The 19,283-nt window shown below is 45.5% G+C and overlaps 1 protein-coding gene across 1 annotated transcript in view; it reads right to left on the bottom strand.

Moving 5' to 3' along the window:
- The window catches only part of igf2r (insulin-like growth factor 2 receptor), a 267,979-nt gene that overhangs the window by 100,602 nt on the left and 148,094 nt on the right, over positions 1 to 19,283 (bottom strand). The window contains exons 22-26 of the mRNA XM_072503630.1: positions 18,691 to 18,865; positions 17,911 to 18,081; positions 15,724 to 15,867; positions 10,294 to 10,472; positions 6,479 to 6,566 (exon numbers count right to left, since the gene is read on the bottom strand). Coding sequence (XP_072359731.1) covers positions 6,479 to 6,566; positions 10,294 to 10,472; positions 15,724 to 15,867; positions 17,911 to 18,081; positions 18,691 to 18,865 — 757 coding nt within the window. The remainder of the gene's footprint in view (positions 1 to 6,478; positions 6,567 to 10,293; positions 10,473 to 15,723; positions 15,868 to 17,910; positions 18,082 to 18,690; positions 18,866 to 19,283) is intronic.

Raw genomic sequence — 19,283 nt, 5'->3', positions numbered from 1 at the left:
ATTCACTGGATAGACGAGGAGCATGTGGGGACCCCAGGGGAGGACCTACTCAGGGAAAGACGGAGACTGCAGGCGGAACTGGGGGTGCTATCCACGAGTAGGGCCGTGGAACAACTTAGGAAGGCAAGGGGAGTGGTGTATGAGCATGGGGAGAAGGCCAGCAGATTGCTAGCGCAGCAACTCAGGAAGAGGGAGGCGGCCAGCGAAATAAGTAGAGTGGTGGACGGGGGAAGGGGAGCAGAGTGGAGGACCCGTCAGGACTGAATAAGGTATTTCGGAACTTTTATAGTAAGCTTTACACTTCAGAACCCCCGGAAGAGCCGGAGAAGATGAAACGGTTCCTGGACAGACTAACCTTCCCAAAAATAGGCGGGGGACTAGTGGACGGGCTGGGGGCCCCGATTAGAGTGGAGGAGGTACTGGGGGGCCTAAAGGCCATGCAGTCGGGGAAAGCCCCGGGACCGGATGGATACCCAGTAGAGTTTTACAAAAAGTTCTCGGAGATAGTGGGACCGGTCCTGACTAGGGTTTTTAATGAGGCGAGGGATAGAGGGACCCTGCCTCCAACGATGTCGCAAGCCACCATCTCGCTGATATTAAAGCAGGACAAGGACCTGGAATCCTGCGGGTCATACAGGCCAACCTCCCTGATCAATGTGGATGCCAAGCTCCTGGCGTCTGGAATTGTGGACTGCGTACCGGAGGTGATTGGGGATGACCAAACAGGGTTTGTGAAAGGCAGGTAGTTGACAGCCAACTTGAGAAGATTGCTTAATGTGATCATGATGCCCCCGACGGGCAAGGAGGTGGAGGTAGTGGTGACAATGGAAGCTGATAAGGCCTTCGACCGGATGGAGTGGGACTATTTGTGGGAGGTACTCGGGCGGTTGAACCTTGGATGACGAGTGATATTGTAGGCCTCGTCAAAAAGAAAAAGGAGGCATTTGTCAGGGCTAAAAGGCTGGGAACAGACGAAGCCTGTGTGGCATATAAGGAAAGTAGGAAGGAACTTAAGCAAGGAGTCAGGAGGGCTAGAAGGGGTCATGAAAAGTCATTGGCAAATAGGGTTAAGGAAAATCCCAAGGCTTTTTACACTTACATAAAAAGCAAGAGGGTAGCCAGGGAAAGGGTTGGCCCACTGAAGGATAGGCAAGGGAATCTATGTGTGGAGCCAGAGGAAATGGGCGAGGTACTAAATGAATACTTTGCATCAGTATTCACCAAAGAGAAGGAATTGGTAGATGTTGAGTCTGGAGAAGGGGGTGTAGATAGCCTGGGTCACATTGTGATACAAAAAGACGAGGTGTTGGGTGTCTTAAAAAATATTAAGGTAGATAAGTCCCCAGGGCCGGATGGGATCTACCCCAGAATACTGAAGGAGGCTGGAGAGGAAATTGCTGAGGCCTTGACAGAAATCTTTGGATCCTCGCTGTCTTCAGGGGATGTCCCGGAGGACTGGAGAATAGCCAATGTTGTTCCTCTGTTTAAGAAGGGTGGCAGGGATAATCCCGGGAACTACAGGCCGGTGAGCCTTACTTCAGTGGTAGGGAAATTACTGGAGAGAATTCTTCGAGACAGGATCTACTCCCATTTGGAAGCAAATGGACGTATTAGTGAGAGGCAGCACGGTTTTGTGAAGGGGAGGTCGTGTCTCACTAACTTGATAGAGTTTTTCGAGGAGGTCACTAAGATGATTGATGCAGGTAGGGCAGTAGATGTTGTCTATATGGACTTCAGTAAGGCCTTTGACAAGGTCCCTCATGGTAGACTAGTACAAAAGGTGAAGTCACACGGGATCAGGGGTGAACTGGCAAGGTGGATACAGAACTGGCTAGGCCATAGAAGGCAGAGGGTAGCAATGGAGGGATGCTTTTCTAATTGGAGGGCTGTGACCAGTGGTGTTCCACAGGGATCAGTGCTGGGACCTTTGCTCTTTGTAGTATATATAAATGATTTGGAGGAAAATGTAACTGGTCTGATTAGTAAGTTTGCAGACGACACAAAGGTTGGTGGAATTGCGGATAGCGATGAGGACTGTCTGAGGATACAGCAGGATTTAGATTGTCTGGAGACTTGGGCGGAGAGATGGCAGATGGAGTTTAACCTGGACAAATGTGAGGTAATGCATTTTGGAAGGGCTAATGCAGGTAGGGAATATACAGTGAATGGTAGAACCCTCAAGAGTATTGAAAGTCAAAGAGATCTAGGAGTACAGGTCCACAGATCACTGAAAGGGGCTACACAGGTGGAGAAGGTAGTCAAGAAGGCATACGGCATGCTTGCCTTCATTGGCCGGGGCATTGAGTATAAGAATTGGCAAGTCATGTTGCAGCTGTATAGAACCTTAGTTAGGCCACACTTGGAGTATAGTGTTCAATTCTGGTCGCCACACTACCAGAAGGATGTGGAGGCTTTAGAGAGGGTGCAGAAGAGATTTACCAGAATGTTGCCTGGTATGGAGGGCATAAGCTATGAGGAGCGATTGAATAAACTCGGTTTGTTCTCACTGGAACGAAGGAGGTTGAGGGGCGACCTGATAGAGGTATACAAAATTATGAGGGGCATAGACAGAGTGGATAGTCAGAGGCTTTTCCCCAGGGTAGAGGGGTCAATTACTAGGGGGCATAGGTTTAAGGTGAGAGGGGCAAAGTTTAGAGTAGATGTACGAGGCAAGTTTTTTACGCAGAGGGTAGTGGGTGCCTGGAACTCACTACCGGAGGAGGTAGTGGAGGCAGGGACGATAGGGACATTTAAGGGGCATCTTGACAAATATATGAATAGGATGGGAATAGAAGGATACGGACCCAGGAAGTGTAGAAGATTGTAGTTTAGTCGGGCAGTATGGTCGGCACGGGCTTGGAGGGCCGAAGGGCCTGTTCCTGTGCTGTACATTTCTTTGTTCTTTGTTTTGTTCTTTGGTTGGGGTTCGGGGAGGGACTGGTTAATTGGACTAATTCAGACTATTGTACCAGGCCCCAAAAGCTAGCGCAAGGACAAACAGGATAATGTCAGATTACTTCAGACTACATCGCAGGACCAGACAGGAATGCTCACTCTACCTGTTGCTGTTCGGGCTGGCCATAGAACCATTGGCGATTGCGCGGAGAGCTGCAAAAGGGCGGGGGGGGGGGGGGGGGGGGGGGGGTGCGCACACAGGGTCTCTCTCTATGCGGATGACCTGCTCCTGTACGCGTCGGACCCACTGGCCAGGATGGAAAATATACCGGAAACATTGAGGAAGTTCGGCCGGTTCTCAGGGTACAAATTAAATATGGCCAAGAGTGAGATGTTTGTAGTGCAGACAAGGGGCCAGGAGAATAGGCTGAAGGAGCTTCCATTTAGGCGGGTTGGGGAAAGTTTCTAGTACTTGGGGATACAGGTGGCATGCGACTGGGGCAGGTTACACACATTAAATTTGACTAGAGTGGTGGAACAAATGAAGAGGGAGTTTCGGAAATGGGATGCACTCCCGCTGTCACTTGCGGGAGGGTACAGACGGTAAAGATGACAATCCTCCCTTGATTCCTGTTCATCTTCCAGTGCCTCCCGATCTTTATCCCACGGTCCTTCTTCAAAAGGACCGGCAAAATCATCATGAGCTTTGTCTGGGCGGGAAAATCCCCACGGGTGAGGAAGGCGATGCTTGAAAGGAGCCACAGCGAGGGGGGACTGGCATTGCTGAATCTGATCAACTACTACTGGGCGGCTAACATAGCCATGATAAGGAAGTGGATGGTGGGTACGGGGTCCATCTGGGAGCAGGTGGAGGTAGCTTTGTGCAGGGGCACCAGCTTGGCAGCCCTGGCCACGGCTCCCCTACAGCTTGCGCCGGCCAGGTACTCCACCAGCCCGGTAGTGGGGGCGGCCCTGCGGATTTGGGGCCAGTGGAGAAAGCATGCAGGGGAGGTGGGTGCGTCGGTCTGGGCTCCAATTTGTGATAACCATCGATTCGCCCCTGGGAACATGGATGGAGGGTTTCGAACATGGCGGCAGGCGGAGGTGAGGAGGGTGGCCGATATGTTCATGGAGGGGAATTTTGCGAGTTTGAGGGAGATGGAGGAAATGGGCTGGAAAGGGGAAATGACTTTAGGTACTTACAGGTGCGGGACTTTGTACACAGACAGATCCCATCCTTCCCACACCTCCCGCCAATAAGGATCCAGGACAGAATAGTCTCTAGAGGAGAAGGAGGAGAGGGTAGAGTCTCGGATATTTACAAGGTGCTCACGAAGGGGGAAGAGTCTCAGACGGAGGAACTTAAACTCAAATGAGAGGAGAGGCTCGGTGGGGAGATGGAGGACAGGGTATGGGCGGAAGCCCTCAGTAGGGTAAACTCAACCACAACATGTGCCAGGCTCAGCCTGATTCAGTTTAAGGCTGTTCACCGGGCCCACATGACGGTGGCTCGGATGAGCAAATTCTTTGGGGTAGAGGACAAGTACGCTAGATGCGCGGGAGGACCAGCGAACCACGTTCACATGTTTTGGGCATGCCCTAAGCTTAGGGGGTACTGGGAGCGATTTGCGGGGGTCATGTCCCGAGTGCTGAAAACAAGGGTGGTGATGAGTCCAGAGGTGGCAATTTTCGGGGTTTCGGAGGACCCGGGAGTCCAGTGGGAGAAAGAGGCAGATGTTCTGGCCTTTGCTTCCCTAATAGCCCGGCGGCGAATACTGCTGGCATGGAGGGACTCAAAACCCCCGAAGACCGAACTATGGCTTTCGGACATGTCAAGTTTCCTGGGTATTGAAAAAAATCAAGTTCGCCTTGAGGGGATCTGTATTGGGGTTCGCCCGACTGTGGCAACCATTCATTGGCTTCTTTGCGGGAGAGTGAGCGTCAGCAGGGGGCGGGGGGGGGGGGGGAATAGAGTAGGAGGGATAAATAGGCGGGTAGTCTATGGAAGAAGAGCGGGTATGTGCATTATGGTTTGGTTGAAGTGTTGGTTTTCCGTTGATGTTTGCATATTTATGTCACTGTTTACCACGCCAAAAAATACCTCAATAAAATTGTTTGTTTAAAAAAAAAAAAAATCATAGAAGTCATTCAGAGCAGAGGCTGCAGGAGGAAAACACTGTTGAAAGCTATTTTTTTTAAAAAACATCAGAGAGTAGAGAACGATGATATTGAAAATAATGAGAGTGGTGGAACAAAGCCAAGATACGCAAACAGGAAGAAAGTTCAAGGGGAATAAGTGGTCGGACCAAGGTGTGGTTTGGTAATAAGTGCGACATGACAGTATGATGAGGCAGATGATGAAAGATACAGTCAGGCAGGGATGCTTCATTAAGGGGAAAGATATCATCACCCATCATCCAGGTTTCTGTTATGGCCATGATGCTGATGTAATCATCCATAATACGTATATGGATGACAACGCTCTTGGGAACAAGTGACCAGAAATTCAGGAGATATTCATGGAGGGTGAAGAGAGCTGATCTATTGGCAGAGCCAAAGGGTTTGCAGTGGGAGGGGTAAATTGGACAAGGAGGATATTGGTATGGCCCAGTAGGTAAATGGTAATTAGTCCAATCCATTCAATATGGCACTTAGTCACAGATTGAGAACAAGTAACAAATTTCATTCCCTCTTCTGTACAGTAGGAAGTGATTTTAATTGACCTTCGCTTGTGCATTGCAGGGAGACGAATGAACACCAGAAAAACATGATTAACTAAGCTGTAATGCTCACCTTCCCATGTCAAGTAGCCTGCCAACATCTCAGGTTCAAAGTGAAGAATAGTCACTTAAGCAGAATACCAGTGAAACTTCCAAGAGTTTCCTCTCCAAATTACATGAGTAAGAACCCTGGGCAGCATTTAAATATTTTCAAGGTGATGAAACTAGAATATTCCACTTTGGTGAATTGCACATAGCAAACAGTTCAATATTCCTTCCAAAATCCCGAAAGACGTGCTGTTAGGTGCATTGGACATTCTGAATTCACCCTGAATTCTCGAACAGGCACCGGAGTATGGCGACTAGGGGATTTTCACAGTAGCTTCATTGCAGTGTTATTGTAAGCCTACTTGTGACAATAATAAAGATTATATCGAGCATCTTCCAAAGGACTCTTTTAAATTAAAAAGGATATGTATTGAATTTCACTTTTCAGCACTGTTCCAATCTACACAAAGCCAATTTAAATCCTTGTAAGTTTCACTTCCATTTTTGAGATGGAATTTTCCCCTCATGTCCCAGTTACACCATAAATCACTCTGACTTCAACTCCATTTGTAGCTTTAAGGGAAAGATCAAAGATTGGCAGGGCTGAGCTGGATGCTGATCAAAAAGGCCACAGAAAGCCAGCACAAGCTGCCATTGATCTTTGATTTGGATACTGCCTGACTGGGTTCTGAAGATTTCCTATGGAGTTGTTTCCTGATGGGACAGGAATAAGTAGCATTTACAGACAGGAATACAATTAAACTATGGTAGATTCTCGTCATGTGTTTCCCAGGTCCACCTATATTGACAAATACCTTGGGCTCTACGAATTGGACATGCAGATGGAGTTCTCCACACAAAGAGAAATTCACACTCATTCTTTTCCTCAAATATTGGGGAACCCTGCAGAGAAAGAGAATACAGCAGTTACCATAAATTTCAGAAAGGTTACTATCAAAGGTGGTTAGGAGCACTGCCCAAAAATAACAAAACAGAAACTTATAAAATCAAAATGTGAAAAGACTCTCGGGGAACAAGAGCTCCCCAGTGAGGGGGATGGGGCAATTAGTAGTTGCGCCTGTACAAAGAGTGAACCAGCAAGAGAAGGATGCAGTGGTGAACTACTGCTGCTATGTACATATTGTTGTAATGTTTTCTGTTTGACTCTACAAACTCACGCTGGATTCTACGTGGCCCTCACAAAACCTTGCAAACTTGAATTAGATAGAGTTGAAAAGGAAAGAACCAGAGCTATTGGGAAAGAGATGGGCAGTGGGACAAATTAAAGAGTTGACACAAGCATAATAAGCCCAAGAACCTCCTCTTGTAATAGAACCATAGAATTCCTACAGTGCAGGAGGAAGCCATTCAGTCCATTGAGTCTGCACCAACCCTCTGAAACTCCCCGCCCTATCCCCATAATGCCACAACTCCACATAACCTGCACATCTTTGGATTCAAAAACAGCTTCTTCCCTGCTGTTACCAGACTCCTAAACCACCCTCTTATGGACTGATCTCATTAATACTACACTCCTGTATGCTTCGCCCGATGCCGGTGTCTTTGTATTTATATTGTGTACCTTGTGTTGCCCTATTATTTATTTTCTTTTCATTTTACTTTCTTTTCATGTACTAAAATGATCTGTTTGAGCTGCTCGCAGAAAAATACTTTTCACTGTACCTCGGTACACGTGACAATAAACAAATCCAATCCAATCCAATCCGGGGCAATTCAGCATGGCCAATCCACCTAGCCTATACAACTTTGGACTGTGGGAGGAAACCAGAGCACCCAAAATAAACCCACGCAGACACGGGGAGAACGTGCAAACTCTACACAGACAGTGACCCAGGACATGAATTGAAGCCAGGTCTCTGGCGCGGAGAGGCAGCAGGGCTAACCACCATGCCGCCAAATGAACCTAGAGGAGAACTCAATTCCCCTTCCTCAAAAGCAAAAAAAAGGAAGAAACCCAAAAGATTATATTCATATACCCAGGAAGAAATTAAGTTTGGCAAAGCTTAGAATCAGTTTGATACAATGATACATTGTTAAAACACAGAAGCATAGAAAATAGGAGTAGGCCATTCAGAACACCTGCTTCGTCATTCATTATCGTGGTTGATCATCCAATTCAATAACCTGTCCCCGCTTTCTCCCCATATCCTTTGATCCCTTTAGCCCCAAGAGCTATATCCATCTCCTTGTTGGAAACATATAACGTTTTGGATTCAACTGCTTTCTGCAGATGTGAATTTCACAGGCTCACCACTCTCTAGGTGAAGAAATGTCTCCTCATCTCTGTCCTACATGGTTTCCCCCATATCCTTAGACTGTGATCCCTTATGCTGGACTCCCCCACCATCAGGAACATCCTTCCTGCATCTTCCCTGTCTAGTCCTGTAGATCCCCTGCTTATTCTTCTAAACTCCAGTGAGATCCTCCCTCATCCTTCTAAACTCAGTGAATATAATCCAAACCGACTCAACTTCTCCTCGTACGTCAGTCCCACCATCCCAAGAAATCAGTCTGATGAACCTTTGCTGCACATTCTATAGCAAGAACACACTCTCTCAGGGGAAAAGGAGACCAAATATTCACACAATATTTCAGGTGTGGTCTCACCAGGGCCCTGTACAATTGCAGGAAGACATCCCTGCTCAGATACTCAAATACTCTCACTATGAAAGCCAACATTACATTTGCCTTCTTCACCACCTGCTGTACCAGCATGTTTACCTTCAGCGACTGGTGTACAAGGACACCCAAGTCTTGTTGCAATTTCCCCCCTCTCAATCTATAGCCATTTAGATAATAAACTGCCTTCCTGTTTTTGTTATCAAAGTTGATAATCTCACAATTATCCAAATTATACTGCATTTGCCACATTTTGCCTCACAGCTCACCCACCCACCCAGCTTGGCGTCATCTGAAAATTTGGAGATATTACATTTAGTTCCATCATCCAAATTAATATATATTGTGAATTGCTGGGATCCGAAGCACTGATCTTGCAGTACCCCACTAGTCACTGCCTGCCATTGGAAAAAGACCCATTTATTCCTACTCCGTTTCCTGTCTGCTAACCACTTTTCTATCGATCTCAATACACCAAACCCAATCCTACGCGCTTTAATTTTACACACTAAACTCTTGTGGGATTTTGTCAAAAGCCTTCTGAAAGTCCAAATAAACCACATCCACTGGCTCCCCCCTGCCAACTCCACTAATTACATCCTCGAAGAATTCCAATAGATTTGTCAAGCATTATTTCCCTTTTGTAAGTCCATGCTGACTCTGTCTGGTCCTGCCACTGTTTTCTAAGTGCTCTGCTATTAGATCTTTTATAATGGACTCCAGCATTTTCTCTACTGCTGACATCAGACTGACTGGTCTATAATTGCCCGTTTCTCTCTACCACTCTTTTTAAATAGTGGGGTTACGTTAGCTACCCTCCAATCTGTAGGAACTGTTCCAGAGCCTATAGAATATTAGATGACGACCAATGTATCCACTATTTCTAGGCCACTTCCCAAGTACTCTGGGATTTATAGGCCTTCAATCCCATTAATTACCCCAACACCATTTCCTAACCAATACTGATTTCCTTCAGTCCCTCCCTCTCACTAAACCCAATGTTCCCCAATATTTCTGGTATGTTATTTGTGTCCTCCTTTATGAAGGCAGAACCAAAATATGCATTTGGTTAGGCAAACAGTTCTTTGTTCCCCATTATAAATTGCAATTTCTGTCTTCACCAATCTTTCTCTCTTCTCGTAATTTTAACTGCCAGTTTCTATGTTCCTTGCAAGCTTACTCTTGTACTCCCATTTTCCCCCTTCTTAATCAATCCCTTTGTCTGTCTTTGCTGAATTCTAAACTGCTCCCGGTCAGCAGGGCTATTTTTTCTGGCCAATTTGTTAGCCTCTTCCTTGGATCTAATACAGTTTCTAATTTCCCTTGTAAGCCATGGTTTGGTCACCTTTCCAGTTTTATTTTTTGGCAGGGTCATTCAAGTGGAATCTAAAAATATAACCTCAAATCTTCCAGATGGTTTTATTACTTCTCTGCCATGAGAATAGTACATCAGGAAGATTATGTTCTGTCAGCGAATTTTAAAAAAGCCTGCTCATCCTCTTTTATTGTTGGACAGAGTGTACAGAGGACAGCAGTACTAAAAGTGTTATATTAAAAACAATAAATATGCTTTTAGAACACCAAAATGAACCATGTTAATACTACCGCAGTAGTATTTTTGCAAGTCACTAAACCATAGCTGTCATACCTGGATTTTGTGAGTCTAGGCAAGTCAGCTGTGTTCTGAAGGAAGTGTACACATTACAGCAGGCAAACAAACTAATGCAGATTTGAATAGCTTGATTCAGAGGTTCAAGAAAAGTTTTGCGTTTGAATGTCAGGCACCCATATATCACACACAAGCACTTCAAATAACTATAATAAGATCAGATCTTCCCAAAGATCAGTCTCTGACTGTTAATAGCAAATAATAGCTCATGTTGAATTATTCATTGCATATGAAAATAATAGTGTATTTCTTGCAATGGTTAAAACATTGTTAGCATGACCATTATTAGTCTTCATGTATTTTTTAAAAATACAAACTTACTGTGATTTCATCACACTGGAAGAGAATGCGTGTGGAATATTGCTGATGGTCATTGCATTTATCACCATTCAGATAGACAGTACTGAGGGAACCATCAGTCCCAGCCTGTGGACTCATCTGAATATAACCCAGATTCTGGCTTTTGTCAGCATACTTTACACAAGATCCTATAGTACCACCTGTAGAGCAACATAATTAAATTTAAAATCCATCCTCTTGTTTGCACACTTTTTTTCCACAGACGGATGAGATCTTTTCAGAATAACGGCTTGCATAAGCTGGTGGAAGCTGCAGATCCCAAACGTGAGAGCGGTTTGTGACAACCATTAGTTTTTGCTGCACAGGGTCATAAGATAACAAACGTATACAAGTATTGCATATTCTACCATTAATCTAAATGTAGCCCACATTATCCAACTTGGGAAACATTGAATAAATTGAAAATATATTTTCCATTGCGCTACACGACTTCTAGAAAAGTACCATCTACCTTTGGATATTCAACAGGCAGAAAGGGATTGCTTCTACAAAGAAAGAAAAGTAATATCCAAACACAGCAAATCAAAGAAATAATCGATCGGAGGGATGAACAGTAAGAATATAAATGAACCACAATCCAAGTATGTGGAAGATCAATCTTAAAGGTACATGCTACACTGAAGTCACAGCAAGAAAGATTAACCAAGGGCCAGCATGCTTGGATCTTAGTAGCTTAGCAAAATGAAGCAAGAGTGACGTCTTCCATCATGGAAAGATAGGAAATAGGAGGCGGCTATTTGGCCCTTCAACCCTGCTCCGCCATTATGATTGCGGCTGATCATCCAACTCAATAACCTAAGAGCCCAGGGCTGGTTTAGCTCAGTGGGCTTGACAGCTGGTTTGTGATGCAGAACAAGGCCAGCAGCGCTTGTTCAATTCCCGTACCAGCATACCCGAACAGGCTCCGGAATGTGGTGACTAGGGGCTTTTCACAGTAACTTCATACTTGTGACAATAAAAAGTTATTATTAATCCTGCTTTCATAGATTATCATAGAATTTACAGTGCAGGAGGCGGCCATTCGGCCCATCAAGTCTGCACCGGCTCTTGGAAAGAGCACCCTACCCAAGGTCAACACCGCCACCCTATCCCCATAACCCAGTAACCCCACCCAACACTAAGGGCAATTTTGGACACCAAGGGCAATTTATCATGGACAATCCACCTAACCTGTACATCTTTGGACTGTGGGAGGAAACCGGAGCACCCGGAGGAAACCCACGCACACACGGGGAGGATGTGCAGACTCCGCACAGACAGTGATCCAAGCCGGAATCGAACCTGGGACCCTGGAGCTGTGAAGCAATTGTACTGTCCACAATGCTACCGTGCTGCCCCAAATATCCTTTGATCCCCTTCGCCAAGTGCTATATCTAACTGCTTCTTGAAGACATATAATATTTTGGCCTCAACTACTTCCTGTGGTAAACAATTCCACAGGCGGCCAGCCGCCTACTGGCACACCAGCTGAGAAAACAGGCGGCCACATGAGAGAAATGAAAAAAAATGAAAATCGCTTGTCACGAGTAGGCTTCAATGAAGTTACTGTGAAAAGCCCCTAGTCGCCACATCCCGGCACCTGTTCTGGGAGGCTGGTACAGGAATTGAACCGTGCTGCTGGCCCACCTTGGTCTGCTTTAAAAGCCAGCGATTTAGCCCAGTGTGCTAAACCAGCCCAGAGAGAGAGAGAGAGAGAGAGAGAGAGAGAGAGAGAGAGAGAGAGAGAGAGAGAGAGAGAGAGAGAGAGAGAGAGAGAGAGAGAGAGAGAGAGAGAGAGAGAGAGTGCAGAACTGGGACGCGAAGGGGCAGGTGGTCACGGCCCCAGAGGAGATCAATGGAGCCTTTGCGGCCTTCTACTGGGGACTGTACATCTCCGAGGGGGATTCGAAGCGGTGGCAGTTGCTGGATGGGCTAGACTTCCCTGCTATTTGGGGGGGGGGGGGGGGGGGGGGGAGAAAGAGACGAGGACTGGAAGCATCACTGGGTCTGGAAGTGGTCAAGGAATGCATCAATTCCATGCATTTAGGGAAGGTATCCGGACCGGATGGGTTCCTGGTGAACTTCTACAAAGTTCACGGCAGTACTGGCCCCGCACCTGCAGAGTTCAATGATTCGTTGTTCAGCAGGGTCCCTGCTGCCCATGCTGGCATGGGCCTCAATCTCACTGATCCCAATGAAAGCCAAAGACCCAGCAGAGTGTGGATCATACAGACCCATATCACTCCTGAACACTGACGCTAAAGTCCAGACAAACATCAAGGCGACTGGAAGATCAGACTGGGTTTGTCAAGGGTAGACGGCGGCAACATCAGACGCCTGTTGAATGAGGTCATGACCCAACCGGGGAGGAGACACCAAAAGTGATCATCTCCTTGGATGCAGAGAAGGCCTTCGACTGGGTGGAGTGGAAGTACCACATTAAAGTATTGGAACTGTTTGGGCCAGTGTTCACCTCCTGGGTGAAACTGCTGTACGGCACTCCTACGGCAAGCATATGGCCAAACCACCAGCTCAAGCTATTTCTGGCTGCACAGAGGCCTGAGGCAGGGATGCCCATTGTCCCTGCTGCTGTTTGCTCTGGCAATGGAGCTCAGATTAGAGGAGGGTTGGAGAGGCATTCAGAGAGGAGACCCTCTTTATGCGGATGACCTGATTCTCTGTCTCAAACCCCTTAACCAGCATGGGTAAGATAATGGAACTCCAAGTTCGGAGCCTTCTTAAGATACAAACTTAACCTGAGCAAAATCTTCCTGATAAACCCCCAGGATGGAGAAGTAGAGCTGGGGTACTATCGTTCAAATGTTTTGTTATGCTCTTGACGTAGCATAAGCTGCTTCCTTGATGTGCACTCTGACAAAGGAAGGTTCAGACTTGGAGATAGCATTAACACGTTTATTAAACTATTAACAATTCTCCTACTTGGATTCGACGCTGCTCTTAATCCTGCTATAGCTACTCAGACTGATGAACCAGTCTGCTACAATCCACGTGGTGGGAGTGATGTTCAATCAACCCTGTCTGTACTCACTCTTCACTGGAAAGAGGAAGATCCTGTGTGTTGTGTCCTTTTTATATGGGTTGGTGTAATGCCCTCCTGTGGTAATGTCACCCGTGTGTGTGTCGTGAATGCCCATTGGTCGTGTCCTATCTTACTGACCTATTGGTTGACGGTCTGTGTGTCGTGTCTCTGGTGCTCCCTCTAGTGTCTAGCTAGGTGTAGTGTATGTACATTAAACCTTTGTGTACTTAGTGATGTATATCACCACACGGTCCAAGCCAAGTTCAGATACCTGGGATCCAGATAGCCCACAACTGTGCCTGGCTCCACAAGTGAACCTGTCTAGCCTGGTGAAGGAGGCAAAAGGGGACCTGCGGAGGTGGTACTCACTCCTGTTCTCCCTAGCAGGGAGAATGCAGACAATAAAGATGAACGTTCTGCCAAGGTTCCTATTCATATTTAGATCATTCCCGATCTTCATCCCCAAATCCTTCTTCACTAAGGTGGACAAACTAATCTCGGCCTTCGTGTGGATGGAGAAGAACCCCAGGATCCGCAAAACCGATCTGCAGAGGGGGCAGTGTTCAGGAGGCCCAGCACTGCCGAACCTCCTATTCGACTACTTGGCAGCAAATATAGAAAAGGTGCAGGGTTGGCCGGGGAGGAATGGGTACAGCTGGAAGAGACCTCCTGTATTGGGGCGTCCCTGCAGGCACTGGCCTTCACCCCACTCCCATTTTCCCTCAGCCAATAACTCTACAGGCTGGATGGTGGTAGCCGTAAGAACCTGGAACCAGCTCAGACACCACTTCAAACTTAGACATGTCCGTCGCAGTCCTATCTGCAAAAACCATCGACAAACTGGATGGCATGTATAAAACCTGGAGAGGGTCAGAGACTTAGATGACAGAACAACAACCTTGGGGAACTAACGGAGAAGCTCCAGCTCCCAGGAGGGAATGAGCTCCGATATCTTTGATTGCGGGTCTTCCTCTGCAAGGTCCCATTGTTACCCAGACACACCCTGCTGGACAGATTGTTAGCACAGGAAGAATTGGGGGGAGGGGGAGATGGAAGGGGTAAGTGCACAGACATGTACAGACTGCTAAAGGAGGCAAGGGCCCCATTGAACAAAACGGGAGGTAGGGTGAAGAATTGGGCATCAAAATAGGGGGAGGGCTCTGGAGAGCGATACTACACAGGGTGAACTGCACCTCCTCGTGCACAAGGCTGAGCCTGACACAGCTAAAGGTGGTGCACGGGGCACACCAGGACACGCATGAAAGGGTTCTTCCCAGAGGTGGAAGATCCGAGTGGTGTCAGGGGGTCTAGTTAATCACATCCACATGTTCTGGTTCTGCCCAAGGCTGACCAGATTCTGGACCACCTTCTTCAAGATCATGTTCAAAGACGTAGGGCGGAGCCATGTGGCAGTCTTTAAGGTGCCAGAACAGCCAGATTTCTGAGAGGTCGGATGGAGATCGGCAGCACCACCCAAGGCCTCAGGCTGGCTGGATGACCTGGCGAATTCCTGAGGCTTGAGAAAATAAAATTTGCCATCAGGGGTCGGATGAAAGGTTCCACTTCTGGTGGAAGCAGTTCACCTTCAAAGACCAGTTTGTGACCAGCAGCTGGGCGCAGAGCTAGTGGTATGGCGTGGGTCACGAAGGTTGGCCGGCGGTCAAAAGTGGGTCCCAGGAAAAAAAGTTTGGAAAACACCGGGTTAGGTTACGGGGATAGGTCGGGGGCCAAGGCCTAGGAAGAGTGCTCTTTCCGAGGGTTGGTGTAGACTCGATGGGTTGAATGGCCTCTTTCTGCACAGTAGGGATTCTATGGATAACGTTGGAAGATATGAATTTATTCCCTGTCAGGTAGAATTCGGAGGGAGCTTGACAGCAGTAGATACCGAAAGGGTGCTTGCACTTGTGGGTGAGACTGGAACTAGGAGACACAGCTTTAAGAATAAGTGATCTCCCTTTTAAGATAGAAATGGGCCATTTTTTTTCCCAGCTATGTGGAACTTCTTTCCCCAGAGAGCAGTTGAAACTGGTTTTATTCAAGATAGAGATATAGACAGATTTTTTTTAAGGGGAGGTGGGGCCTCAGATAGGTAAGTGGGGTTCGGACCACACCCAGATGTACCATGGTCTAATTGAATGGTGGAGCACACCTCAAGAACTGAATGTCAACTCTTGTTCCTAACTTCTATACTGTTATAATAAGCATAAACTTATTGATTAGGGCTCCTTCCGAAAAAGGATTTTTCATTTCCAAAATTTTTATTCCTATTGATATCTTACTGCACCCGAGTGCTACACTGCATCAAGAAATAACACCAGATACGTTATTCATCAATGAAGACAATGATCTTTGCTCTATCTTTATACACTGACCTGGACAGCCCTCAACTGGAGGCAAAGGTTTGCAAACATTTAGATAAAATGTACGTTTTTTTCGATCTTCAGCTGTGTCTACTGCAACCCAAGGATCTCTGTCCCTTGCAAGGTCACTCAGGTCATATTCATTACCTGCTGCATCTGAAACAAAAATCAAATCATCTGATAGTACGGAGTGAATTCACCAAACAATTCTTTGATTCAAAGAGAAATGTTTTATCTACTGATGAACATCATATTGTTTGGCAATACAATAAATTTAGAATATAAATTAATTTTTATACAGAGGTTCCCACTTGAGTTCAGCAGTGATTCAGCAAGATTAAACCACACTGTTCTCACAAGGCACACAAACGCTTAATTGCCTAGATTTTGCAATAAGAGCGATGGTGTGACTAACAGAGCTAACCATTATGGACTAAATTGTGCAGCAACGGACAGCAAGCTCAGCAGCGCAGTTAAATGCAGAAAATAGGAAGTTTATATACAACTTTCTCTGCTCCTCCACAAATTTGGTACACTGGCACCTTGCCAAGAGATTTGCCATTAAAACAATGAAGTGAAGTACTAACCCTATATAGTCACTAAAGACAACAGGAAACGGTAGGGCATGGCCATCCTAACTATAAGCAAATGTTTTATGGTGTCAAGTCCTAACTACTTACAAACAACCTCTTTGGTATTGAAAATCTACTTTTACCTACATGGAAATTTTATTCCTTCTGGTTTCATCATTGTTGAGAGTTAAAAATAAGTCACTTTAAAAAACTTTAGGCGGCATGGTGGCGCAGTGGTTAGCACCGTTGCATCACGGCACCGTGGACCCAAGTTCGATCCCAGCCCTGCGTCACTGTCCGTGGGGAGTTTGCACATTCTCCCAATGCCTGCGTGGGTCTCACCCCCACAACCCAAAGATGAGTAAGTGGATTAGCCATGCTACATTACCGCTTGATTGGATTTTAAAAAAAAAATAACTGGGCGCTGAGGATTCTTCAATCTTTGGTCGAGGAGTTCACATTGGTGCTTGCCCACTTCATACATGCCCCAGATTTGCTGCAGCTGAAAGGGATTTCTAATAGCCACAGGTTGTCGCACAAAAGTCCACTTAAAGACGGTGAGCAGCTGTGACTATAACTGAGTGCCATTCGTTCATGGCTGACAGCAAAAACGGGACCAGAATGTGTACTCATTCAGTACACTAGGCACATTTTGTCACACAACCTGGTAGCAAAGTTATGGACCAGTCATTTATGATACTTCTGCATTCTATCAAGCATGATATTCATTGTCAATGGAGGAGCTTGCATTTTCTCTGGCAAGGAAACCATACCTGCCAAGGAGACACAAGGCAACAATATCTGATACTTGCACTATTGATGCACCATTAAGCAAGTTACCCAGTTTCGCAAATACCCTTTTGAGCTATTAGGTCAGTCTCCTGCCACATTTTATAGATATGTTTATTGCGGAGGGCTGTTTCAAGATATTGTCTGTTGAGAGATTTCAAAGCAGTCCTACAAACAAAACTACACACTTATATGGGAAGAAAAGCTACTTACAATCTGGCAATGTTTTTTAAAAATATGTATTGGTGAACTTTAGAAAATACAAGTTACAAGTGTTAAAAGCAGTCCTTCAGCTCATGCCAAGCTGCTCAGCCCAAGGGGAGGCACCTAACCAACCCTGTGTTAGCGGCCATTTGCTAGCTGAATTTTCCAATGGGAACATAGTGTAAATGTCAGGCACTCCGAGGCGAGGGAACCGTCAAATTGGCAATTCAGCAGATTAAAGAAAGGAGTCTATACTGTAACCCCTCCCCACACCAAGCTAAATGAAAGGATAACATTTTTAAAAAACTGCTGTGTAAATTTCTATTTACATTACATTGTGACCTAAATGCCTGAACAAAGTTATGCATGGATTCTCCATACATTTTTATAAATTGATGCTTTTATTAAACACTCCAACAAATAAATGGCGGTTCCACCTGTATTTGCAAAATGTTTCAACAGTATGAAATAAAATGGAAAGTAAATTTTTCCATTACTTTGCAATGTAGCAAACCTCAACAAATCAAATAGCTTTTAAATTATTTGGATGTACTAACAACACTATTTACTAGTCCCAATGGCAGACTACTTTGGTGAATGAATGAATTTTACAGGATTAAAATCACTTACTTACCACTAACAAGGCAGTTCACAGGAGCCGGAAAACAAGCCAATGCAGTATAAAATTCAAAGTAAGTGTCATGAATTCGTGAGGAGGCACTAATTTCTTCTCGCAGAAACTTGAGCTTCCCAGGATATGAGTTAGTGTCACAGACAAAACGGATAATAAATGTATCCCGAAGTCCTGCAGGTTACAATAGCAACAATTTTTCAGATTCTGGAAGCATTTACATCACAAGTCAAGTTCTCAACTTGTACAAAACCAAAAAATTTCTCTTGTTGGATATATCCAAAAACACGGAGGGCAGTGTTAACCAGCACATTTAATTGATACCAGGATTCATTCATATATATATTCAAATTTAAGTTGAATTTCTAGTAGCCCAATGCTAATGGATGAGTGTATTAACAGACACAACAGACTGGGAAGGGGGGGGGTTCAGAACAAACAAAATGATTAACTATGAAGACGAGGCAACTTGGAGGACAGGCCAGTTAGTTGGTAGGATTAATGGATAAAATTTCCAAATGTGGGGAAATGCAAAATAATAAAGGAAATGGGATAACATTTGTAACAAATTAATGTTGCCTAATAGAAATTGATCATGCCAGCACCATTTTAGCCACACATACTAATTTTGTAGAAAGGACGAGAAGGTTATGCCGAGAGTTAGAGAAAAAAGGGTGAAGGGGCTTGAATGGAGCATTAAACTCTCATGGACCAATTGGGCCGAACAGTCAATTTCAGTACAGTTTATATAATATTCTGCAACTCTGTCTGAACAAGCCCTACCTGAAAGTACTTCCAGTGCACCCTTGTACATGAGAGTTAGAAGACCGTCAGTGGAAACCTGCAGTGAGGTTTCCAATCCAACCAGACGTCTTGGTTTCTGTCCATCCATTTCACATCCAGTTGCTGGCTTGTTGCCTATTTTCCCACATTCTTTTAGACCCTGGCAGATGTTAAGCTTTAAAAGAAGTGGATTAATCTAGGTTATTAGGCCAGAATAGGTACAAAATACATTGTTTTGGCAAAACAGCAAGAAAAATTGGTAGTAGAGTTCAGCCTTTTTCCACAAACAAAAGCATTAAACTAGCCAGGAAATTAAATTAGGTGTGCTGCTGTATGAAACAGGACTGAAAGCAGATGAGGAATGAACAAAAAGCAGAAAATGCTGGTAATACTCAAATGACAGTATCTGTGGAAAACAGAGTTAACATTTCAGTGTCAATGACCCCTGACTACATCTAGATGCAACAGCTTGTAGTTTATACAGGAAGGAATGAGTGGCAGGAGGGAAACATTCAGCAAATTGTCACTGCCATTTGTTCTACACTCAGCGTGATGCCACCACCAAACACCGCTTTCCCTCAATCACAGATTCC

Source organism: Scyliorhinus torazame, chromosome 1 (genome assembly GCF_047496885.1).
Source record: "Scyliorhinus torazame isolate Kashiwa2021f chromosome 1, sScyTor2.1, whole genome shotgun sequence".
NCBI lineage: Eukaryota > Metazoa > Chordata > Chondrichthyes > Carcharhiniformes > Scyliorhinidae > Scyliorhinus > Scyliorhinus torazame.
Note: the sequence above shows the minus strand (reverse complement) of the source record. Positions and strands in the feature narration are given on the sequence as shown.